This window comes from Oncorhynchus tshawytscha, linkage group LG06, assembly GCF_018296145.1.
Source record: "Oncorhynchus tshawytscha isolate Ot180627B linkage group LG06, Otsh_v2.0, whole genome shotgun sequence".
Classification (NCBI taxonomy): Eukaryota; Metazoa; Chordata; class Actinopteri; order Salmoniformes; family Salmonidae; genus Oncorhynchus; species Oncorhynchus tshawytscha.
The window spans coordinates 78,926,591-78,953,840 of NC_056434.1; the positions used below are offsets into that span (position 1 = coordinate 78,926,591).

Consider the following 27,250-nt stretch of genomic DNA (forward strand, 5'->3'; position numbering starts at 1 on the left):
TCCCCACCCCTCCTCGTCAGACTTCACCCCTCCGCTAGTAGTGTCTCACCATGCACTAGTCAAACGTCACTACTCCCCTTCAACGCTTACCCCTGATTTGCTCAGGTGTCACCCCTCCGCCTCACCTCTCTCACCCATGCATCAGTCACATCTCACCTAATAGGGTGAGGGTTGAGGAGGAAGGGTGATGCTTGATTAATGCAGGGTTAAGACATGACTAGGGGAGGTATCAGTTCTGAGGAGGAAGGGTTACGATCTGACTTCTGAGGAGGAAGCTCTGATGATGGAGGAAGGTCTTACTGACATGGAGGGAGTTCCTAATATGTATTCCGTTCTTGGTTGACTCCTCATCCAATTCTCACTCATTAGAATTTTATGTGAATGGAAAAAAATATTTTCTATTTTGGTCAGAAGTTATCAAAGAAATGGGATTTACTTGCAATCCACAATAAATATAAAATCAAATAAGAGGAATTCGCAAGTACTTGTACATTCCTGTCAGAATGTTTAATATGAGGTAAGGTAGTTAAACAATTCCACAAAGGCCTACTCAAACAAAACAATTAATGTTGCCTTGATGTAGGAGAAGAGGGATTTTCACATCGCCTCAGTAGCAAGTAAAAACTGTCAGTCATATCAAACAACACTCGTTCTCTCCTCTGGGGTTCCTGGATGAGATTGCATGACCTTTCCCTGCCAGAGTTCCCCCCGTGCTTGGTTGAACATTACAGTGCATTTGGGAAAGTATTCAGACCCTTTGACTTTTTCCACATTTTGTTACGTTATAGCCTTATTCTAAAATGGATTAAATACATCAATCTACACACAATACCCCATAATGACAAAGCGAAACAGTTTTTTTTTTTTTTTTTTGCAAATGTATTAAAAATAAAAAACAGTAAGTATAACATAAGTATTCAGACCCTTTGCAATGGGACTCAAAATTGAGCTCAGGTGCATCCTGTTTCCATTGATCATTCTTGAGATGTTTCTACAACTTGATTGGAGTCTACCTGTGGTCAATTCAATTGATTGGATATGATTTGGAAAGGCACACACCTGTCTATATAAGGTCTCACAGTTGACAGTGCATGTCAGAGTTGGCTGCACGGTCAAACTGAGCAATCGGGGAGAAGGTCCTTGGTCAGAGAGCTGACAAACAAGCTGATGGTCATTCTGACAGAGCTCTAGAGTTCCTCTGTGAAGATGGGAGAACCTTCCAGAAGGACAACCATCTCTGCAGCACTCCACCAATCAGACCTTTATGGTAGAGTGCCCAGATGGAAGCCACTCTTCAATAAAAGGCACAGCCCGCTTGGAGTTTGCCAAAGACAGCTAACGGACTCTCAGCCCTTGAGAAACAAGATTCTCTGGTCTGATGAAACCAAGATTTAACTATTTGGTCTGAATGTCAAGCGTCACATCTGGAAGAAACCTGGCACCATCCCTACAATGAAGCATGGGGGTGGCAGCATCATGCTGTTGGGATGTTTTTCAGAGGCGGGACTGGGAAACTAGTCAGGATCGAGGGAAAGATGAACAGAGAAAAGTACAGAGAGATCATTGATGAAAACCTGCTCCTGAGCGCTCAGGGCCTCAGATTGGGGAAAAGGTTCACCTTCCAACAGGACAACAACCCCAAGCACACAGCCAAGACAACGCAGGAGTGGATTTGAGATAAGTCTTCTGTAACGGATCTCCTCCTCTTCGTCTGAGGAGGAGTAAGGATCGGACCAAAGCGCAGCGTGGTAAGTGTTCATGATGAATTTAATTAAAGAAAGCACTGACCACTAAATCAAGCCGACAACGTGAATTTACAAAACGAAACAGTACCTTTTGGCCCAAACACTCACATGGAAACAAACACCCACAACTCAAAAGTGAAACCCAGGCTACCTAAGTATGATTCTCAATCAGAGACAACTAACGACACCTGCCTCTGATTGAGAACCATACTAGGCTGAACTCAAAACCCCAACATAGAAAAACAAACATAGACTGCCCACCCCAACTCACACCCTGACCATACTAAATAAAGACAAAACAAAGGAAATAAAGGTCAGAACATGACAGATGTTCCCCATCCAACCTGATAGAACTTGAGAGTATCTGCATAGAAGAATGGGGGAAACTCCCAAAATGACAAACTTGTAGCATCATACCCAAGAAGATTCTAGGCTGTAACCGCTGGCAAATGTGCTTCAACAAAGTACTGAGTAAAGGGTTCGAATACTTATGTAAATGGGATATTTCAGTATTATTATAAATATATATATATATTTTTCAGAGGTAGATTAGTTTCAATATGGCAGAAAGATTGTAGCTTCCATCAATGTAATTGTTTCCAATCCCCCAGATATATAAATATATCTGGGATGTATACACAAACTACCATTCAAAAGTTTGGGGCCACTTAGAAATATCCTTGTTTTTGAAAGAAATGCTATTTTTTTTGTCCATTAAAATAACATCAAATTGATCAGAAGTACAGTGTAGACATTGTTAATGTTGTAAAGGACTATTGTAGCTGGAAACAGCTGATTTTTAAAAATGAAATATCTACATAGGTGTACAGAGGCCCATTATCAACAACCATCATTCCTGTGGTCCAATGGCATGATGCTGGCCTTCTAGGCAGAGTTGCAAAGAAAAAGCCGCATTTCAGACTGGCTAATAATAAGAAAAGATTAAGATTGGCAAAAGAACACAGACACTGGACAGAGGAACATTGCCTAGCAGGCCAGCATCCCAGGGTTGCCTTTTCACTGTTGATGTTGAGATGTTTTGCAGGTACTATTTAATGAAGCTGCCAGTTGAGGACATGTGAGGCATCTGTTTCTCAAACTAGACACTCTAATGTACTTGTCATCTTGCTCAGTTGTGCACTGGGGCCTCCCACTCCTCTTTCTATTCTGGTTAGGGCCAGTTTGCGCTGTTCTGTGAAGGGAGTAGTACACAGTGTTGTACGAGATCTTCAGTTTCTTGGCAATTTCTCGCATGGAATAGCCTTAATTTCTCAGACCAGGAGTAGACTGACGAGTTTCAGAAGAAAGGTCTTTGTTTCTGGCCATTTTGAGCCTGTAATCAAACCCACAAATGCTGATGCTCCAGATACTCATCTAGTCTAAAGAAGGCCAGTTTTATTTTCAGCTGTGCTAACATAATTGCAAAGGGGTTTTCTAATGATCAATTAGCCTTGGATTAGCTAACACAACTTGCCACTGGAATACAGGAGTGATGGTTGCTGATAATGGGCCTCTATTTCCAGCTACAATAGTCATTTACAACATTAACAATGTCTACACTGCATTTCCGATCAATTTGATGTTATTTGAATGGACCAAAAATGTGCTTTTCTTTCAAAAACAAGGACATTTCTAAGTGACCCTAAACTTTTGAACGGTAGTGTATATATTTTAATACATTTGCAAACATTTCTAAAAACCTGTTTTTGCTTTGTTATTATGGGGTAATGTGTGTAGATTGATGGAAAACAAACTATTTAGGCTGTAACATAACAATATGTCAAAGTCAAGGGGTCTAAATACTTTCTGAATGCACTGTATATGATTAGAGGAAGTCACACCTGCTACCCTAGATATCACTACTGTCAGGGCTGGCTGAGTGACTGCTATTAAAAACAGGACAACATGTGACGCTGTTGCAGTCTGAGGTGGGATTCTTGGTGAACTAGTACAGTTGTATAGGAGAAGGAAATAAATAGGGCCAACCAAAAAAGCCTCTCAAGTGGATATTTATGGCAGGCATTTGTGAGTCAGAGCACATTTCAATGTATACACGCCACAGTGTCTCCCCCAGTGTTAGTGTGTTATGTGGCTTCCTGTTTGGGAGGTGCTGAGTCATGGTAGTAATGGAGAGTGAAATTAAAATTGAGGCAAATTGAAACATTGAGTCACCATCCATTATGCTACATCAAATAGATAACATGGTTGTGACTCCTACAGTTGACTCATTCACTTTATCTTTGCAGGGAATTAATATTTTAATTTGTTACAACTTGCTACATTGTATCCACAGGGGTATTTCCATCCAATGTTTAGTGTGCTCTGGCTTTGTTTTCCCCATATTAGGATGTTTATCATTAGAATTAATAGTGTTCATAGTGCTCATGAATAAATGCCACATCAGTGTAATACATGGGCTATAATAAAACTTCCAATATAAACTTTCCATTATAAGCTAATCAAAGTCCACTACATGTTATGACCCAAATTCTTATAGTAAAATATTTAAATCGTGGATTTGTAAGAATTCAAAGTAAGAGGTGCTCTGCTTCAAGGAATTTGAATTTCCCCTAATGCTAATTTGCATGTGTCACCACCATCACCATTGCTTTCGGAATGAATGCAGCCCAGTTTACAAGTTTTGTCGTCAAATGAGTAGGCAACTGTAACGAATCTGTTGGGAAGATAGGAGAACACCCCACCAACTTTATGTGGCGGAAATGGAGCGCGTTTGAATGTGACAGCATCACACCACTTCTGATCATGTAAGTACATCGTTTTACTCCTATAGCTAACTATGGAAATACCATTATTTACATGCGACAACAGTCTGCACATGGCACAAGCTTTTATTGGGGAGACGATATGAGTCGAATCGTCATGATGTAGCCAAGCGTTCGTCAGCGAAATTTCTAATGGTGTTGATGCACAGGTTTTGGGATTAAATTGTTTTAACAAACGCGTTTACCAAACACCGTGCATGCATACTGCACAGAGTAGATCACAAATACCAACTCGTTTATAGCTGAAGGTCGAATGGTGACAACATCGCACTGCGCTACCTCGAAATGACAGGTGCACCGTTACATTTGAAATATGTCATGCCATGCGTGTGCATGATGCGAGGTGTTCGATTAGCCTATGTTACATGCGAGCAGGTCCAACATGTTCTTTGATATGTGTGTAACTGCTATATGACTTTGCAACACTAGTAAGCCTATATTTTATGATTTCACATGTGTGAGAGAGAGAGAGAGAGAGAGAGAGAGAGAGAGAGAGAGAGAGAGAGAGAGAGAGAGAGAGAGAGAGAGAGAGAGAGAGAGAGACGAGATAATGTTTGGTCAGCTGTAGGATGTTGTGTTCATATGAACTATGCACAGTCCCAGTAGGCTACACAACCTCATCCTACATATGGGGGGTGTCCCTGCAGGGGGGGACGACGACGACGACTTCTCAAAATATCCCCTATAGAATAGACATATCATAACATAGCAGCACAACTGTAAACGCACTCTCTCTTTTACAATGTGCATCTGTGCTCAGATAAGCAATTGCTTACAGTCATCTGGAGTGAGATTGCATTCTCAGCTGTGTGGTGGCAGCAGTTCTGAGGAAAAGGGTCCTGCCACTTTCAGGACAGTATGGGTCTAAACTATCTTTTAATTAAGCTGCTCATTTAGAAATGTTCACCTGCAACATCCTTAATAACATAAAGGATTGCATCAACTATTGCAACAACACATCATCAGTAGGGTAAAACTAACCTGTCTCACGACGGTCTAATGCCTTTAATGTTACTTGCTCTGTGCCAATGGGAAGGTCATTTTTCAGACATGCCCTTAATAACTTTGTTGTTACATAATCATAACTCACAAATCATAATTCCAAAATCATAGCATTACCATTTTATATTACATTATACAGTGTCATAACACACATTACATTTAACCATTTAACCATATAGTTTTGCAACCTCAGGTGGCTTTTACTCAATTAAATAATTGTGGCCAAGGGGTTATTACAGGGTCTATAATTTCTGAGCCGCACTGACACAATCCTTTAATAACTCTAACTACATGTACATATTACCTCGATCATTAAGAGTATCTATACCGCTCTCCAACTCTCCTGCTGTCTCTAGAAAGTTGAAAACAGCAGGTCTGGGACAGGTAGCACATCCGGTGAAACCCTGACCTGTTCACCGGACGTGCTACCTGTCCCAGACCTGCTGTTTTCAACTCTCTAGAGACAAAAGGAGCGGTAGATATACTCTTAATGATCGGCTATGAAAAGCCAACTGACATTTACTCCTGAGGTGCTGACTTGTTGCACCCTCGACAACTACTGTGATTATTATTATTGGACCATGCTGGTCATTTATGAACATTTGAACATCTTGGCCATGTTCTGTTATAATCTCCACCTGGCACAGCCAGAAGAGGACTGGCCACCCCTCATAGCCTGGTTCCTCTCTAGGTTTCTTCCTAGGTTTAGGCCTTTCTAGGGAGTTTTTCCTAGCCACCGTGCTTCTACACCTGCATTGCTTGCTGTTTGGGGTTTTAGGCTGGGTTTCTGTATAGCACTTTGAGATATCAGCTGATGTAAGAAGGGCTATATAAATACATTTGATTTGATTTGACTAACCGGTGCCCCCGCACATTGACTCTGTTCCGGTACCCCCCTGTATATAGCCTTGCTATTGTTATTTTCCTGCTGCTTTTTAATTATTTGTTACTTTTATTTCTTGTCACGCCCTGACCTTAGTATTCTTTGTTTTCTTTATTGTTTTGATTAGGTCAGGGTGTGCCATGGGTGAAGTATGTGTTTTTTGTACTGTCTAGGGGTTGTTGTAGGTTTATGGGCTCGTTTACTATCTAGGTGTTTATGTATGTCTATGGTTGCCTAGATTGGTTCTCAATTAGAGGCAGCTGTTTATCGTTGTCTCTAATTGGGAACCATATTTAGGCAGCCAACTTCTTTATGTCTGTCTATTTGCCTGTGTCTGCACTAGTATTATTATAGCTTCATGTTCGGTTTGTTGTTTTGTATAGTTAAGTGTTCTTCATCTTCATTAAAAGTATGTATTCATCTTACGCTGCGCCTTGGTCTTCTCACTACGACGAACGTGACATTACTTTTTTAAGGTATTTTCTTAACTGCAATGTTGGTGAAGGGCTTGTAAGTAAGCATTTCACTGTAAGGTTATATTATATTTGGAGCATGTGACAAATACAATTTGATCTGATTCCTGCCAGAGACAGAATACTTATTGGTGCAAAAGATCACACTTTGGGTTTGAAACTCTGCAGGTATAAGGAGTTCCAAAGAAGCCCAACAGGCATCCCTGGAACTCATGGCACATTAACATCAGTAAGCTAGAGTCCTACTAACTAACCCTTTCCATGTGCAGCACAGCACAACAGCAGAGTATTAGCAAGGCTGTTAAGTCAACTCTGTGCCCGCTCTCACCCCCAGAGTCCATCCCAAGCCCCCACAGCTCCCAAATAAACAATACTCCACCAGCTCTGATCCGGCTGCTGTGAGCCAATATTTAGAGGCTGTGACTTTAAAGCAGGAGCTCCGACGAGATGTAACTTGCACAGTAATGTCAAGCTGCGGTTTGGCAGCCAGTACAATAATGTTGTCTCATTGCTGTGTGGAGCTTTTTGGGACAGCTCCCATGAATCAGAAGACACATTTTGATGGATGGAGGACATCTGTAAGATCAAAGCTGTATCAAATGGTTCCAAAGTACGCAATCTCATATTTACCACTATGGTGCTGGTTTGGGTCTCTCAGGTCCAATCTGAGCGAAAGAAAAGTCATACCTCAAGAGATGGAAATTGAGAAGGAAGTGCATCATATACTGTAGGCCAGTTGTTCCTAAACTTTTTATAGTCCCGTACCCCTTCAAACGTTCAACCTCCATCTGCGTACCCCCTCTACCACCAGGGTTGGCACACTCTCAAATGTTGTTTTTTGACATCATTGTAAGCCTGCCCCACATACACTATACGATACATTTATTAAACATAAGAATGAGTGTGAGTTTTTGTCACAACCCGACTCGTGGGAAATGACAAAGAGCTCTTATAGGACCAGAGCACAAATAATAATATAATAATAATCAATAATTTTGCTATTTATTTAACCATCTTACATATAAAACCTTATTTGTTCATTGGAAAATGTGAATAACTCACGACAGGTTAATGAGAACTGTGTGATTGAAAGGTCTGCAATGTTGGGTTGTATTGGAGAGAGTCTCAGTCTTAAATCATTTTCCACACACAGTCTGTGCCTGTATTTCGTTTTCATGCTAGTGAGGGCCGAGAATCCATTCTCACATAGGTACGTGGTTGCAAAGGGCGTTAGTGTCTTAACAGCACGATTTGCCAAGACAGGATACTCTGAGCGCAGCCATATACAGAAATCTGGCTGTGGCTTCTGATTAAATTACATTTTCACAGAACCACTTGTTGCAATTTCGATGAGGATCTCTTGTTCAGATTTCGGTAAGTGGACTTGAGGCGGGTCATGAAAGTTGTTTGTGTCATCTGTTTTGGGAAAGTACCTGCGTAATTGCGCACCCAACTCACTCAGGTGCTTCGCTATACCACATTTGACATTATACGTAAGCTTGAGTTCATTTGCACACAAAAATCATACAATGATGGAAAGACCTGTGTATTGTCCTTGTTAATGCAGACAGAGAAGAGCTCCAACTTCTTAATCATAGCCTCAATTTTTGTCCCACACATTGAATATAGTTGCGGAGAGTCCCTGTAATACTAGATTCAGATCATTCAGGCGAGAAAAAACATCACCCAGATAGGACAGTCATGTGAGAAACTCGTCATCATGCAAGCGGTCAGACAAGTGAAAATGATGATCAGTAAATAAATAAAAATGTCTTTCAAAAATGTATTTCAAGGTGTCAGGCATTCCCTTGGCAGCAAGAGCCTCTCGGTGGATGCTGCAGTGTACCCAAGTGGCGTCGGGAGAAACTGCTTGCACGCACGTTAAAACTCCACTATGTCTCCCTGTCACAGCTTTTGCTCCATCAGTACAGATACCAACATGAGCAGCGGCTACAGTTGAAGTCGGAAGTTTATATACACCTTAGCCAAGTACATTCCTGAGACAATAACGACCCAGACCATAAGACCCATTTTGTAACCTAATATGTCACTTCATCAATACAGCTTGAAAGCCTACACTGTGTGTATGACCATGCCAATAATTTAGTGCACAAACTCAGAACTTATACATTCACTTGTTTTCCTGAAACTGGCTAAACTGACAAAAGGGAGGTCCAAATTAGGGTTGAATATATTCCCTGTATTTTACAAATGTTCCATCCCGAGAAAAAAATCACTTTTCTCCCCAGTAACCCAGTACTTCCTGCCCAAACCGGAAGTGTCATTATAAAGCATATAAATGCCTGGATTTGATTAGGGCAATGATCGGCATGAAAATTCAACCCTGATGCTACCTGAGCCTGATGAGTCCTACATTAAAGACATTATATGAGCCCTACATTAAAGATATTTTATGAGCCCTACATTAAATACTTTTTATGATCCCAAGCCAAAAACAGCCCAAAATGATCTTAACGAAAATTGAACGGTTATAGGTGTGATTAAATAACTGCTATGGTCAAACGCCATCGCACGTTCCCTCTTCTTTCAAACTCCCTGTGAGTTCTATTGGCTAATGTATGTAACAGTCAGCAATCAAGAGATTGCATCACTCGTCCAATAGTCTATTAGTATAAGAAACAATAAAACATTTTTTTCCAGCAAGCTAATCTCATCTAGCTTTTCCTGGGACTCCAAGAGCTAAGGAGCGTTTTTTAAGGAGAGAGGCCAGCAGAGTGCAGGTGTGTAATATGCAAGAGACAGAGGCTAAAAGTTAGAAGCTTATGCATAACCCATCATTCATGAACTAAATATAAGGCTAGTAGGCCTAATGAATACAATGTATTACCTGAAAGAGGTAGGCTAGGATATACAGTTGAAGTCGGAAGTTTACATACACCTTAGCCAAATACATTTAAACTCAGTAAAAATTCCCTGTCTTAGGTCAGTTAGGATCACCACTTTATTTTAAGAATGTGAAATGTCAGAATAATAGTAGAGAGTGATTTATTTCAGGTTTTATTTATTTCATCACATTCCCAGTGGGTCAGAATTTTACATGCACTCAATTAGTATTTGGTAGCATTGCCTTTAAATTGTTTAAATTGGATCAAACGTTTCGGGTAGCCTTCCACAAGCTTCTCACAATAAGTTGGGTGGATTTTGGCCCATTCCTCCTGACAGGGCTGGTGTAACTGAGTCAGGTTTGTAGACCTTCTTGCTTGCACACGCTTTTTCAGTTCTGCCCACAAATTTTCAATAGGAATGAGGTCAGGGCTTTGTGATGGCCACTCCAATACCTTGACTTTGTTGTCCTTAAGCCATTTTGCCACAACTTTGGAAGTATGCTTGGGGTCATTGTCCATTTGGAAGACCTATTTGCGACCAAGCTTTAACTTCCTGACTGATGTCTTGAGATGTTGCTTCAATATATCCATATAATTTTCCTTCCTCAAGATGCCATCTATTTTGTGAAGAGCACCAGTCCCTCCTGCAGCAAAGCACACCCACAACATGATGCTGCCACCTCCATGCTTACCAGTTGGGATGGTGTTCTTCGGCTTGCAAGCCTCAACCTTTTCCCTCCAAACATAATGATGGTCATCATGGCCAAACAGTTCTATTTTTGTTTCATCAGACTAGAGGACATTTCTCCAAAAAGTATGATCTTTGTCCCCATGTGCAGTTGCAAACCGTAGTCTGGCTTTTTTATGGCTGTTTTTATTTTAAAATTTTTATTCCACCTTTATTTAACCAGGTAGGCTAGTTGAGAACAAGTTCTCATTTACAACTACGACCTGGCCAAGATAAAGCATAGCAGTGTGAACAGACAGCAACACAGAGTTACACATGGAGTAAACAATAAACAAGTCAATAACACAGTAGAAAAAAATAAATAAAGAGTCTATATACATTGTGTGCAAAAGGCATGAGGAGGTAGGCGAATAATTATAATTTAGCACTGGAGTGATACATGATCAGATGGTCATGTGCAGGTAGAGATACTGGTGTGCAAAAGAGCAGAAAATTAAATAAATAAAAACAGTATGGGGATGAGGTAGGTAAATTGGGTGGGTTATTTACCGATGGACTATGTACAGCTGCAGCGATCGGTTAGCTGCTCAGATAGCAGATGTTTAAAGTTGGTGAGGGAGATAAAAGTCTCCAACTTCAATGATTTTTGCAATTCGTTCCAGTCACAGGCAGCAGAGAACTGGAAGGAAAGGCGGCCAAATGAGGTACTGGCTTTAGGGATGGTCGGTGAGATACACCTGCTGGAGCGCGTGCTATGGGTGGGTGTGACCAGTGAACTGAGATAAGGTGGAGCTTTACCTAGCATGGACTTGTAGATGACCTGGAGCCAGTGGGTCTGGCGACGTATATGTAGCGAGGGCCAGCCGACTAGAGCATACAGGTCGCAATGGTGGGTGGTATAAGGTGCTTTAGTAACAAATTGGATGGCGCTGTGATAAACTGCATCCAGTTTGCTGAGTAGAGTATTGGAAGCCATTTTGTAGATGACATCGCCGAAGTCGAGGATCGGTAGGATAGTCCGTTTTACTAGGATAAGTTTGGCGGCGTGAGTGAAGGAGGCTTTGTTGCGAAATAGAAAGCCGATTCTAGATTTGATTTTGGATTGGAGATGTTTGATATGAGTCTGGAAGGAGAGTTTACAGTCTAGCCAGACACCTAGGTACTTATAGATGTCCACATATTCTAGGTCGGAACCATCCAGGGTGGTGATGCTAATCGGGCATGCGGGTGCAGGCAGCGAACGGTTGAAAAGCATGCATTTGGTTTTACTAGCGTTTAAGAGCAGTTGGAGGCCACGGAAGGAGTGTGGTATGGCATTGAAGCTCGTTTGGAGGTTAGATAGCACAGTGTCCAAGGAAGGGCCAGAAGTATACAGAATGGTGTCGTCTGCGTAGAGGTGGATCAGGGAATCGCCCGCAGCAAGAGCAGCATCATTGATATATACAGAGAAAAGAGTCGGCCCGAGACTTGAACCCTGTGGCACCCCCATAGAGACTGCCAGAGGACCGGACAACATGCCCTCCGATTTGACACACTGAACTCTGTCTGCAAAGTAGTTGGAGAACCAGGCAAGGCAGTTATTAGAAAAACCGAGGCTACTGTGTCTGCCGATAAGAATATGGTGATTGACAGAGTCGAAAGCCTTGGCCAGGTCGATGAAGACGGCTGCACAGTGCTGTCTTTTATCAATGGCGGTTATGATATCGTTTAGTACCTTGAGCGTGGCTGAGGTGCACCCGTGACCGGGTCGGAAACCAGATTGCACAGCGGAGAAGGTACGGTGGGATTCGAGATGGTCAGTGACCTGTTTGTTGACTTGGCTTTCGAAGACCTTAGATAGGCAGGGCAGGATGGATATAGGTCTGTAACACTGTTATGGAGCAGTGGCTTCTTCCTTGCTGAACGGCCTTTCAGGTTATGTCAATATAGGACTTGTTTTACTGTGGCAATAGATACTTTTGTACCTGTTTCCTCCAGCATCTTCACAAGGTCCTTTGCTGTTGTTCTGGGATTGATTTGCACTTCTCGCACCAAAGTATGTTCATCTCTAGGAGACAGAACACATCTCCTTCCTGAGTGGTATGATGGCTGTGTGGTCCCATGGTGTTTATACTTGCGTACTATTGTTTGTACAGGTGAACGTGGTACCTTCAGGCATTTGTAAATTGCTCCCAAGGATGAACCAGACTTGTGGAGGTCTACACTTTTTTTTCTGAGGTCTTGGCTGATTTCTTTGATTTTCCCATGATGTCAAGCAAAGAGGCACTGAGTTTGAAGGTAGGCCTTGAAATACATCCACAGGTACACCTCCAATTGACTCAAATGATGTCAATTAGCCTATCAGAAGCTTCTAAAGCCATGACATCATTTTCTGGAATTTTCCAAGCAATTTTCCAAGCAGGCACAGTCAACTTAGTGTATGTAAACTTCTGACCCACTGGAACTGTGATCCAATTAATTATAAGTGAAATAATCTGCCTGTTGAAAAATGTATGGTGTCATGCACAAACTAGATGTCCTAACCGACTTGTCAAAACTATAGTTTGTTAAGAAGAAATGTGTGGATTGGTTGAAAAACGAGTTTTAATGACTCCAACCTAAGTGTATGTGAACTTACGACATCAACTGTATGTTTCCCGCAAGAGAGTGATGGTTAATGTCATTGGATGTTAATTATTTGACTAGGCTACCTGTATTTGACATTGTGTTGTTATTCGCTGAACACTAGATGGTTTCATTTTAATTTTGGCAGTGAAACGGGGCTACTCAGGCGAGCAAAAAAACTCATCCAAATGTATAGCCCTTTGGAAAATATATATGGACTGTTTAGAAATGTGAAGGGAAAAAAAAGAAAAAATGTTAATCACATTTTTACTTGGCGTACCCCTGGCGGCTAGTTTGGGAGTACTTGCTGTAGGCAATCAGAAAATGACAAAAGAAAGTTGTCCCACAGTTTACCAGAATACCTGAAAAATGTAGATTAGCCAGGACACGGTTACACAACACAGCGCAGCAGAACTACCTGAGAGCTGTCAGGGAGGACCAAGGATATGAGAAAATAATCATCTGCAAGAATGTAAAGCTCCACAGAAATCGTCTATGCAGTCAAGACATTTGGTCTGAAAACAAGATTAAATCCATGAAAGTATTTTGACTAAGGCATGGAATGCACTCATTAGCTTCCCATTAAGAAAATAAGCTTGGGGTTGTTTTCAGGGCTTAATAAAGCATTGGGGATGTTTTCAGGTCTTAATAAAGCCGGTGAGACTTCAAGATAGCAAAATACACAGACTGCACAGGCTGAGCCTGGTTTTAAGGTCTGGAGATTAATACAATCTGCTATTGATTGTCTTTGAAGGCTAGAGCTTGTGACATTCACATGCCAGGTCTCAAGCATGGATTACACTTGAGGCTCATGCCATTTCCACAGAGTTGGGTATGGCTGCCTTTTCCTGTTACGTTCCTTGCCTATGGAATAGCCTGCAGACTAAACTTAAACTTGAGACTCTTGTCCCTCTGTTGCCCATTTTAAATATTTATTGGATATTTTTATTTTTGTATTGCTTGTAACTGTTTTGTGTAATGCAAGTTCTTGTGCTGTTCTGGGAATAACCTGTTCTGGGAATAACCTGTTAGGGGAATAACCTGTGTGTAAATGTAATAATCTGCTGCTGTATTTTTTTTGTGTGTTATCTGTGATCGTTTTATTTGTCTTGTGTAGTTTCTTAAGCATTGTACCTAAACTGTATGTGTAACCATGTATACGCAGGGCCCAGCTGTAAAAGAGACCTTGGTCTCAGTCTGTGTTCCTTGTTGACATAAAGGTATAATAATGTCAAGAGAATTATGTTCTCAATGTTCATAATTCAATTATACTACTCAGTCAAGCGACCTAGAATTTGTAAGATACTGGTTGAATGAAACAGACAGAGGCCCAGCTAAAATAGTCAAACAGTTTTATACACAGGAACATTCTAAAGTCAAGAATACAAAACAATTAATTTTATACCGGCTTCTCACGCACACACATTAACGCTAACATTAGCACACAATGTCCTGCTACGCACACACATTCACACTAACCAGCCGATAGAGATTAGGGAGACCTTGGCCTTGAGACGTACTCCCCGTTCTCTCCCAAATCTCTAGTCAGGTCGGCACCGAGCTCAGACTTATTGATTATGATTTTATACATTCTAATCCATTCCATACAATTACATGTTTCAGGGCGGAATATTCTAATCATTACAATTAACAGATAAATCCAACTAACAATCAACCCTTAATGACTAAATAATACACACTGATACATCAATTGTATACAAGAATAATCCAGACCAATACATTATACATTGCTTATCATATCCTGCCATATGTTACACAATCTATTGCAAGCCCAACGGTTTCTCCCCTCTCTGGGTGGGGAGACCTCCTTCCCTGTTATCAGATTCACAGTGGTCATAAGTTGTCTGCCACGGTTCCTTGTCTGCTATGATTAAAACACATTTCCATATGTTACACTGTGACAGGGTGGAATACTGTTAATTATTGCCTAAACATTAACTCCAAAAAATTACACATCTATTTTTATTAATATTGTCAATATTAATCTCACAAAACCAATATGTGTATTTTCATTCCTATCCATCAATGACTGTTATAGGCCTACATTAGGTATCCTAACAATTCTTGTTTGGGTTTTTATTACAATCTTCATAAAAAACAGTCTTAACCCTCAAAAAATAGTCTCATCCAACATTGGCTCCTCGTAGTTAAAAGAAACGGAGCCATCTCCTAGGCCTGGAGGCCTGTATTTGTCATTACACTGGCCGGAGCTCGAAATCGGTCCGCACCTCACCATCTGTTGAATCATTGACCTCTCCAGAGTCCTGGTAAGCAAACCTTTCACACAGAGGACCAAACAACATCCACAGAGAACCAAGACACTCATACATGTGAAAGTTGCCCACAACACAGTGATTATTACATTTCCCAAACACACTATTGTCAGGAGAATTTTGTTCTCAATGTTCATAACCCAATTTAATTATATTACTCTCAGCCTGAAACCCAGAATTTGTAGGAAACTGGTTGAAATGAATCAGGCGGAGGCCCAGCAGCAATAGTCAAATGTTTATTCACGGGAACTTTCTCCCTATCATTTCCGGTACATTGGTCTATATACCTCCACATTTCGTCATAAATGTCCCTCCTCCTCTCAGATATGGCAATATAGTTCACAAGCCTTCTCACATTGTCTGCCACCTGTTAAACAATCTACTACAAACCCAAGGTCTCTCCCCTCCCTGGGCGGGGACAGAATGTCCTTTAAGGAACACAGTATTCCAGCCGGTCTGACGATAGCTCCATTAGTTTCTAACAAGGAACGGAAAGTCCTTGTTCTAATTCTTGACTAAAACTAGACACATTATATTCAGTATTGTGATTATAATAAGATTCATACATTCACACAGTAACAGAGTAGTAGTCTGTTTAGTTATAGTTCTAAGTTAAATGTATACATAATTTAGTCATTATTCATAAAAATCCCATAACAACTATCAAACCAATTTGTTAGAGCATTATCTACCCCAGAGTTCTCTGCCAATTCGTGAGCTAATGTGGTTAAACCAGCCAGGGCCTTGGTCACTGATCTATCTGGAGCTGTGTTATCAGGGATGAAAGTACAACACTCTGCTCCGAATATCACACACACACCACCCTTTTCCGCCAGTAACATGATGGAATTTTTGGTTACTACATGATACCATATGTGTTATTCTGCCCTTGAGTTGCGTTCCCATGCAAAACTAGACAGATAGCTAACAACTAAGTCTTCAATAAAACTCCCAAGGCGTGACTTTTCTTGAATGAATATATTGAAAACGTTTATGTTGTGAAACTGCAAAATACAGAAAATAATATACTTTAGTATTCAATTCACACCGACATACTGTAGCTGTACATTAAACATTTGAAGTTGCATAAATACAAAGCACGTGCTAAGGTACCATGCATCTGGCATGATGCCAAACCATATAGCTAATTGTTACTCATATGGTAATTGGCTCCTTTCATTACTCTAATAATGTACAACCATTTATGTAGAATAACAAAGCATATTACACTAGGAACAGTAACAAAACTACAGTATTGTATATTTTACAATTCGTTTGCATGACGCACGAGCAAAGTAATACAGCTAACGACATACATTTAAAGGCATTGCAATTTGTGAGTAAATGCAACCAATATTGATATGTAAGCAACTATCAATAACAAGATTATCATCATTAGCTAAATGCTTGAATCGAACTTACAAACAAATATGTTTCCAAGGCTGAAGCGTGACAAGAAATAACTACATTGAAAGACCTGCACCGTAGCGTTGTTTGTAGCTGCTTCTATGCGTGCAAAACAAATTCTGTACTTCCTGTTTGCGTCGTCTTTCTAAGTACCAGAAAGCGCCACTAGGGGGCAAATAACACCATTGAACACAATGAAAATCCAATTTAACCATTGTAATAAAATAATCTGTTACCTTCTAACAGGATGGCAGCACACTCCCCGCCTGGCATAATGAAATTGTGCCACTATGAAATAAAACATATCAAGAAACAAATAATGTCCTTTCTATTTTTATCTTTTGTCTCTAGGATGCTTTAGAAAGAAGAACAACAATCTCTGAGATTAGTCTCAGAAACACCTTAGCAGCTCCTTGCTTGACAATTTTTAGTTCTACTTTCCTAACCTTTTTGTCAGTACTGGGAAAGGTTTTTACCACAAGCCCGACTGGCCAGTCATTTCTGTGTGCCTGACTGTCTTTCAATAAGACAACATCTCCCACTTTTACATTTGGCTTTTCTGCAGTCCATTTTCTGCGTCTCTGCAGCGTTGTCAGGTACTCCTGTCTCCACCTTTTCCAAAAGGTGTCAGCGAGACACTGGACTTGCTTCCACTGTTTTCCATGAAGGTCGTTCATGCTGAAGTATCCAGAAGGGGCTGAGGTAGCGCTGGTCTTTTGTGTAAGTAACATTGAGGGTGTGAGAATGGTAGGCATGTCAGGGTCGGTTGATACTGACACTAAGGGTCTCGCATTGATTATTGCCATAACTTCAGACATAAGAGTGCTCAAGACCTCATGTGTGAGACGAGTGGAGCCCGTCTGAAACAGCATAGCATCAAGAATATGTCTGGCAACCCCAATGAGTCTCTCCCAAGAACCACCCATATGAGACGAGTGTGGAGGATTAAATATCCAAGTACATCCCTTATCTGAGAGGTATTTAGCCAGTTCCGAGTCATTTGTGTCGATACCCAGTTCCCTGCAGGCACCTATAAAGTTTGTACCTCGATCAGACCGTAGCACTTTTGCTGGACCACGGATAGCGGAAAAACGCCTCAGCGCGTTGATGAAGCTGGATGTGGACATGGATTCGATAAGCTCGATATGGACTGCTCTAGTAGACATACATGTAAAGAGCACCGCCCAGCGCTTGGAGTCTGCACTACCACCTCTAGTGCGACGAGTTATGACATTCCATGGTCCAAACACATCAAGTCCAACGCTGGTGAATGGTGGTTCAGATGTGAGTCTGTCTGCAGGCAAGTCAGCCATTCTTTGGTCAACTAACCTCCCTCTAACCTTGCGGCAGGTGACACACTTGTGAATGATACCAGAGACCAGACGTTTGCTCCCAATAATCCAGAAGCCTGCTGCTCGAATAGCTCCATCTGAAAAATGACGGCCTTGGTGAGCCACTTGCTCGTGATAATGTCTTACCAGCAGAGTGGCAACATGATGTGTCCGTGGTATGATGAGAGGATGTTTTTCGTCTTGTAACATGTCGGCGGAGGATAAGCGGCCTCCCACCCTCAGCAACCCATCCTCATCAATCACTGGGTTCAGCTTTTTGAGTGTACTTTGCTTTGGGAACTCTTTTCCTTTTTCAATGCATTTGAATTCCTCTCTGAAGGCTTCATGTTGCACACAGTGAATGATTGCTGTTTTGGCTTGTGACAACTCACTTGTACCGCATGGTTTATTACAGTCATGCCAGCCTCTGCAGCTGGTGTTGTCTGCACCTTCATGGAAGGATCTTGCAACATGAATGAGTCGTGCTGTGGCTCGATTGAGAGTTTTCCAGCTTGAGAACCTCTCAAAGCGATGAGAGCCGAGTTGAGCTCCAGAAACTTTAGAGGCAAAGACAGTGACGTCTGGTCGAATCTCTGCATCTGTGTGAGGCTCTACAAGGTCAAAATTGATGTTCTCAGGCTTACTCGAGTTTGTTTGGGTCAGGAACGGTGGACCTGAGAACCAACTAGTGTGTTTTAAGAGCGCAGCAAGTATGGGCCTGGTTGCATGGTCTGTTGTTAGTGCAATGCAATCCCTGCGGAAACGCATTAGGACACCCAAGAGTGTGTTGTTTAAGTCTGGACCACTGAGCAGAACATCGTTAAGTGACACGCCTTGACACTTAGCACTGGAGTCAAATACTACTCGTATTTGTTCAGGCTTTTGTGGATGGTAAACACCAAATATGGGCAGATACCAACGTTCTTCGTCTCCCTCTAGTGGCTGTGAAGGTTCGGCTTGGTCGTTATCCAGCATCTTTTGCATGAAGTCAATAAAATGACGCTTCATGTCAGGCTTTTTGTCTAAAGTCCTGCGAAGTGATGTGAGACGGTTCATGGCCTGCTCCCTGTTATTAGGAAGGCGACGTCTAGTGGGGCGAAAGGGTAGTGGAGCCACCCAGTTGTTTCCATCATCCTGGAAAACCTGTTTGTCCATAATGTCCAAGAAGGCTTTGTCCTCCACTGATGGTGCTGGTTTATCATCGTCTTGTGTTTTGTCGAACACGGAACATCCCAGGCTGTCTGTGTTCACAGTTGTGTTTGGATCTCTCGAGTGCACTGTAGAGGGAGAGATGTGTTTCTGAGCTACGCTGTTGTAGTTCTCTTTTACCTGGATGATGTCAGGGCAAGGGCTCAGATAGGATGTGCGACCATTTTGAAGTATGTTTGTCCTGAACACGTTAACATTGGCTGGTCGGTGAGCCGTTCCCAGACAGACCTCACCTACGATGACCCACCCGAGGTCGAGTCGCTGTGCATAAGGAGTGTTGTGGGGCCCATTGATTTGCTCTCGTACCTTGTGTACCCTTAAGATGTCTCGTCCTAAGAGCAGGCGGATGGGAGCGTCTGGGTCCACAGCTGGAATTCTGTCCATAACTGGTTGCAGATGGGGATGATGATATGCAATGTCGGGGGAGGGAATCTCCATCCTATCGTCTGGCATCATATCACACTCTATCAGAGTAGGGAGAGTGAGCTGCATGTGTCCATCTATAGACTCTACCATGAAGTTGACGGCTCTCCTGCCTGAAGTCTCTGTTACCCCAGAACACGTCTTCATGGTGTATGGAGCAGAGTTGTCATTGATGTTGAAGAGACTGAAAAACTCTGTCTTGGCCAGAGATTTGTTACTCTGTTCATCAAGCACTACATACATTTTGACAGCTTTCTCTCTTTTCCCAGCCGGATAAGCTTTGACTAGGCATATTTTTGAACATGATCTTGGATTGACTGCCTCACCACAGATCTCTGTACACTTTGAGGTGACAGATAGAAGAGCATCGTCACCTTGCTCCCCGCCATGCTCTGTCTCTGCTGTAGCGGTGTCTGTATTTGTAGGGGCTGGGCCTGGATGCAGAGCAGCAAGATGCCTGTCGCTGTCGCACTCAGAGCACTTGATTGAAACCTTACAGTCTTTAGCTCTGTGCTGAGTTGACCCACAACATCGGAAACAAATGCCATTGTCTTTGAGATATGATTTGCGCTCATCTAGAGTTTTGTATCTAAACCCACGACACTTTTTAAGAGGATGAGGCTTGTTATGTATTGGGCAGTGACGGTCAGGGTTTTCAACCTTTGTCTTACTGGGTTTGGTTTGGTGGTCTGAGGCCTCAGATGACACATCTGTCTTGTATACAGTCACAGGTGTCTTGCTGCTGTACCTGGCAGGTTTCTCAGTTTTCATGGACACCTGGTTAGTTGAGGTGTAGAGGGTGAAGCTGGGGTCATTTCTTATTTTCGCCTGGTTCCTGATGAATCTCGAGAAGAACGAGAATGGTGGGAATGCTACCCGATAGTCCTCCTTATATTTGGATCCCTGTGCTATCCATTTTTCTTGTAAACTGAATGGAAGTTTCTCTACAATAGGGTTTACCCCCCGAGATGTGTCCAGATAAGCGAGGCCTGGAAGGTACCCTTCTACTTTAGCACACTCCAGTTCGAGAAGAATGTCACCTAGTTCTCTTAGTTTGTGATTGTCTTTGTTAGCCAGTTTTGGAAAATCATCAATTTTCTTCAACAGTGCATTCTCGATCACTTCGGGTGTACCATAGCACTCTTCTAGTCGTTGCCAGACCATGTTAAGTCCTGCTGTTGCGTTGAAAATATGGACAGATCTAATTCTGTTTGCTTGCTCAGATGACTCTGCCCCTAGCCACTTGGTAATTAGATCTAACTCTTCCCTGGCTGATAAATTCAAGTCTCTGATCGCATTGAGAAAGGATGCTTTCCATGCCCAATAATTTTCAGGGCGATCATCAAACTTCAGGAGTCCGGAACTCACCATCTCACGTCGTAGGGGGTACTTGGTGAGGTCTGGTGCCACTTGTGACTCAGGGAAGTTGTGTGTGTGTGACTGGAAGTGGGCTTGCTTTCCATTTCCACCATGCTGCTGTTCATTTCTTTTGAACGGAGAGTCTCTGCTCATGTTCTGTTGTTTGCTACCTTCTGGATTATGGCATGTAGCTGGGTCAACACTAAGCTCTTGTTTCTCCACTTCAAATGGAAGTTCAGCAAAGTAGGGCCTAGCATGTTGTTGCACATACTCACATGTACGTTGGACTGGACTTAAGGGCTGTGTCCCTGTGTCTAGTTCTTTGCAAAGCTCTCTGCGTTCTGATCCTACAGCTTCTTCAAAGGCTGCAGCTTCAGCCAACGCAGCAGCTGCTCTCTCAACTTGGAGAACATATAAAGTTGCCTCGAGGTCAGCTTTTTGCTTCAACAAGCTGGCCTCTATTTCTGTGTTTCATCACAGAAGCTTCCTTCTCAGCATAAGAGACTTGTGCGCGTGCTGCGTCCGCCTTGGCGCGTGCTTTGATGGCTGCAGAACTCGCCGTTGAGGATCTGCTTGACTGTTTTGATGACCTTGATCTTGTAGATTGAGACTTGGTCCCAATGTGCTGAAGAGGCTCTTCCATCTCTCTGTTGAACACCTGGCTCTGGTTGTTGCATCATAGACTGCTGGTCTTCCCTAGGAAGAGAGGCTTTGTTTGCTGATGAACGTAGAAACAAAACCACCGTGTGTGGTTATTCTTGAGCTTGAGCCCGCTGTGATGATGTTTTTTCACTATTCTGCCCTTGAGTTGCGTTCCCATGCAAAACTAGACAGATAGCTAACAACTAAGTCTTCAATAAAACTCCCAAGGCGTGACTTTTCTTGAATGAATATATTGAAAACGTTTATGTTGTGAAACTGCAAAATACAGAAAAGAATATACTTTAGTATTCAATTCACACCGACATACTGTAGCTGTACATTAAACATTTGAAGTTGCATAAATACAATGCACGTGCTAAGGTACCATGCATCTGGCATGATGCCAAACCATATAGCTAATTGTTACTCATATGGTAATTGGCTCCTTTCATTACTCTAATAATGTACAACCATTTATGTAGAATAACAAAGCATATTACACTAGGAACAGTAACAAAACTACAGTATTGTATATTTTACAATTCGTTTGCATGACGCACGAGCAAAGTAATACAGCTAACGACATACATTTAAAGGCATTGCAATTTGTGAGTAAATGCAACCAATATTGATATGTAAGCAACTCTATCAATAACAAGATTATCATCATTAGCTAAATGCTTGAATCGAACTTACAAACAAATATGTTTCCAAGGCTGAAGCGTGACAATAAATAACTACATTGAAAGACCTGCACCGTAGCGTTGTTTGTAGCTGCTTCTATGCGTGCAAAACAAATTCTGTACTTCCTGTTTGCGTCGTCTTTCTAAGTACCAGAAAGCGCCACTAGGGGGCAAATAACACCATTGAACACAATGAAAATCCAATTTAACCATTGTAATAAAATAATCTGTTACCTTCTAACAGGATGGCAGCACATGTGTTATATGTGGAATATGTCAAGGGGTATGAATACTTTCTGAAGGCACTGACTGCGCATCTAATTTTCACATCTCCATCTGGCTTTCGGGGGTCACCTTGTTTTTTTATTGTATAGATTCTTTATTTTTAAATTGCAGTTGCAGGGTTTTAAAAACAGCCTGTCACTCCAATATCGTTGCTTTAAATCAGTGCGCACACAAACACTCTCTGTCTTTCTCTCTCTCCATCAATTAAATTAAAATTGCATCCAAAATAGATAATCCTGTTCAAGATTGATACATTATTTACACTGTACAACAATGTAAACGCAACATCCAACAATGTGAAAGATTTTACTGAGATACAATTCATATAAGGAAATCAGTCTAATGAAATAAATTCATGAAGCCCTAATCTATGGATTTCACATGACTGGGAACATAGATATGCATCTGTTGGGTAGGGCTGTAGATCAGAAAACCAGTCAGTATTTTGTGTGACCACCATTTGCCTCATGCAGTGCAAATCATCTCCTTCAAATAGAGTTGCTCAAGCTGTTGATTGTGGCCTGTGGAATGTTATCCCACTCCTTTTCAATGACTGTGCAAAGTTGCTGGATATTGGCAGGAACTGGAACACACTGTCGTCCATCAAAAGCATCCCAAACATGCTCAATGGGTGACATGTCTGGTGCAGGCCAAACAGGGCCATTTTCAGCTTTGTTTCAGAACATTCAATTCTCTGGCAATAGCTCTGGTGGACATTCCCACAGTCAGCATTACAAATGCACACTCTCTCAAGACTTGGCATTGTATTGTGTCGCCAGCACAAGGTCCACCTGTGTAATTATCATGCTGTTTAATCATCTTCTTGATATGCCACACCTGTCAGGTAGATGGATTATCCTGGCAAAGGAGAGATGCTCACTAACAGGGTTGTAAACAAATTTGTGCACAAATTGTTAGAGAAATAAGCTTTTTGTGCATATGGAACATTTCTGGGATCTTTTATTTCAGCTCATGAAACATGGGACCAACACTTTACTTAATATGCCTTTATATTTTTGTTCAGTTTTTGTTCAGTATAATATATATATATATATATATATATATATATATATAAAAATATATATTATTGGATATTTCACAGTGCCTTGAGGATCTCTGAATGATCCAATGTTGACCTAAATGACTAATGATGATAAATACAATCCACCTGTGTATTCGGCCCCCTTGAACTTTGCGAACTTTTGCCACATTTCAGGCTTCAAACATAAAAATATAAAACTGTATTTAATTTTGCACACCCAATTTTTCAGTTTTTGATTTGTTAAAAAAGTTTGAAATATGCAATAAATGTCGTTCCACTTCATGATTATGTCCCACTTGTTGTTGATTCTTCACAAAAAAATACAGTTTTATATCTTTATGTTTGAAGCCTGAAATGTGGCAAAAGGTCGCAAAGTTCAAGGGGGCCGAATACTTTCGCAAGGCACTGTGTATATATATATATATATATATATGTATGTAGTACCAGTCAAAAGTTTGGACACACCTACTCATTCCAAGGTTTTTCTTTTATTTGTACTATTTTCAACATTGTAGAATAATAGTGAAGACATCAAAAATATGAAATAACACATATGGAATCATGTAGTAACCAAAAAGGTGTTAAACAAATCCAAATATATTTTATATTTGAGATTCTTCAAAGTAGCCACTCTTTGCCTTGATTACAGCTTTGCAGACTCTTGGCATTCTCTCAACCAGCTTCACCTGGAATGCTTTTCCAACAGTCTTGAAGGAGTTCCCACATATTCTGAGCACCTGTTGGCTGCTTTTCCTTCAGAGTGCGGTCCAAATCATCCCAAACCATCTCCATTGGGTTGAGTTTGGGTGATTGTGGTGGCTAGGTCATCTGATGCAGCACTCCATCACTCTCCTTCTTGGTCAAATAGCCCTTACACAGTCTGGAGATATGTTGGGTCATTGTCTTGTTGAAAGACAATGATAGTCCCACTAACCGCAAACCAGATGGGATGGCGTATCGCTGTAGAATGCTGTTGTAACCATGCTGGTTAAATGTGCCTTGAATTCTAAATAAATCACAGACAGTGTCACCAGCAAAGCACCTCCACACCATCACACCTCCTCCTTCATGATTCAAGGTAGGAACCACACATTCTGAGATCATCCGTTCACCTACTCTACATCTCCCAAAAAAATCTCACATTTGGACCAATCAGACGAAAGGACAGATTACCACCAGTCTAATGTCCATGGCTGGTGTTTCTTGGCCCAAGCAAGTCTTTTATAATTGGTGTCCTTTAGTATTGGTTTCTTTGCAGCAATTCGACCATGAAGGACTGATTCCCATAGTCTCCTCTGAACAGTTGATGTTGAGATGTGTCTGTTACTTGAACTCTGTGAAGCATTTAATTGGGCTGCAATTTATGAAGCTGGTTACTCTAATGAATTTATCCTCGGCAGCAGAGGTAACTCTGAGTCTTCCTTTCCTGTGGCGGTCCTCATGAGAACCATTTTATCATAACGCTTGATGTTTTTTGCAACTGCACTTGAAGAAACTTTCAAAGTGCTTGAAATATTCAGAATTGACTGACCTTAATTTAAAATATATATATATTTAACCTTTATTTAACTAGGCAAGTCAGTTAAGAACAAATTCTTATTTACAATGACAGCCTACCAAAAGCGGAGACTGGGGCTGGGATTAAATATTTATATATATCTATAAAAATTAGGACAAACACACATCACGACAAGAGAGACAACACTACATAAAGTGAGACCTAAGACAACAACATAGCAAGGCAGCAACACATGACAACACAGCATGGTAGCAACACAACATGAAAACAACATGGTAGCAACACAACATGGTAGCAGCAGAAAATATGGTCAAACATTATTGGGCACAGACAACAGCACAAAGGGCAAGAAGGTAGAGACAACAATACATCACGCAAAGCAGCCACAACTGTCAGTAAGAGTGTCCATGATTGAGTCTTTGAATGAAGAGACTGAGATAAAACTGTCCAGTTTGAGTGTTTGTTCCAGCTCGTTCCAGTCGCTAACTGAAAAGAGGAGTGACCCAGGGATGTGTGTACTTTGGGGACCTTTAACAGAATGTGACTGGCAGAAAGGGTGTTGTATGTCGAAATTGAGGGCTGCAGTAGATATCTCAGATACGGGGGAGTGAGGCCTAAGAGGGTTTTATAAATAAGCATCAACCAGTGTCCTATAAGGAGCATTGGTGGCAAACCTGATGGCTGAATTGTAAAGAACATCTAGCCGCTCGAGAGCACCCTTACCTGCCGATCTATAAATGATGTCTCCGTGATCAAGCATGGGTAGGATGGTCATCTGAATCAGGGTTAGTTTGGCAGCTGGGGTGAAAGAGGAGCGATTACCATAGAGGAAACCAAGTCTAGATTTAACTTTAGCCTGCAGCTTTGATATGTGCTGAGAGAAGGACAGTGCACCGTCTAGCCATACTCCCAAGTACTTGTATGAAGTGACTACCTCAAGCTCTAAACCCTGAGCGGTAGTAATCACACCTATGAGGATTGGGGCATTCTTCTTACCAAACCACATGACCTTTGTTTTGGAGGCGTTCAGAACAAGGTTAAAACTTCTTTGGGATAGGGGGCAGCATTTTTACTTTTGGATTAATAGCGTGCCCAGAGTTAACTGCCTCCTACTCAATCCCAGATGCTAATATATGCATATTATTATTAATGTTGGATATAAAACACTTTGAAGTTTCTAAAACCGTTGGAATGATGTCTGTGAGTATAACAGAACTCATATGGCAGGCAAAAACCTGAGAAAAAAGGCCCTATCAAATTCACAGTGGGATATGGGTTATTTTGCACTTCCTAAGGCTTCAACTAGATGTCAACCATCTTTAGAATGTTGTTTCAGGCTTCTCCTGTGAAGGGGGGCCGGATGGGAGCTGTTTGACTAAGGGGTCTGTCAGCAGCCTCGTTCTCAGTCACGCACATTTCACATGAGAGGTATCTCTCGTTCCATTGCTTTTCTACAGACAATGGAATACTCCAGTTGGAACATTATTGAACATTTATGATAAAAACATCCTAAAGATTGATTCTATGCTGTCACGAGAATTATGTTCTCAATGTTCATTAACCAATTCAATTAAACTACTTAGTCTGCTAAATCAGGATTTGTAAGATAATGATTGAAATGAAAACAGACAGAGGCCCAGTCTACAATAGTCAAATGTTTATTCACGGGATGTTCTAAAATCAAGAATACAAAGACATCCATTTTAAAGCTGCGCACATACTTCCACACAAACAGTAGATATCCTACCCACATACATACACACAAACAGAAGGTATCCTACGCACATACTGTCTCACTACCCAGCCGACAGAGATTAGGGAGACCTTTCCTTGAGACGTACTCCCCGTTCTCTCCCAAATCTCTGGTCAGGTCGGAGCCGAATTTTGCTCAGACAGTCTGTGTTTAAAATACCATAAAGACATAAACATTAGCTATATTGCTTTACCCTAATTCTGACTAGGACTACACATTTATTGATTATGATTTTATACATTCTAATCAATTCAATACAATTATATGTTTCAGGGTGGA

At 41.4% G+C, this 27,250-nt stretch overlaps 2 protein-coding genes across 2 annotated transcripts in view; one reads left to right on the top strand and one right to left on the bottom strand.

Moving 5' to 3' along the window:
* Positions 1-4,379: 4,379 nt before the first annotated feature.
* slc29a1a (solute carrier family 29 member 1a) overlaps positions 4,380-27,250 on the top strand; it is a 79,047-nt gene continuing 56,176 nt past the window's right edge. The window contains exon 1 of the mRNA XM_024425113.2: positions 4,380-4,510. The gene's annotated coding sequence lies outside the window, so the exon portion shown is untranslated. The remainder of the gene's footprint in view (positions 4,511-27,250) is intronic.
* Positions 14,368-21,200, bottom strand: LOC121846634. The gene is made up of 2 exons (XM_042322776.1): positions 16,741-21,200; positions 14,368-16,322 (listed from the first exon to the last, which is right to left on the bottom strand). The coding sequence occupies exon 1, from the start codon at positions 21,198-21,200 to the stop codon at positions 17,073-17,075; it is 4,128 nt and encodes a 1,375-aa protein (XP_042178710.1). The 3' UTR covers positions 14,368-16,322; positions 16,741-17,072.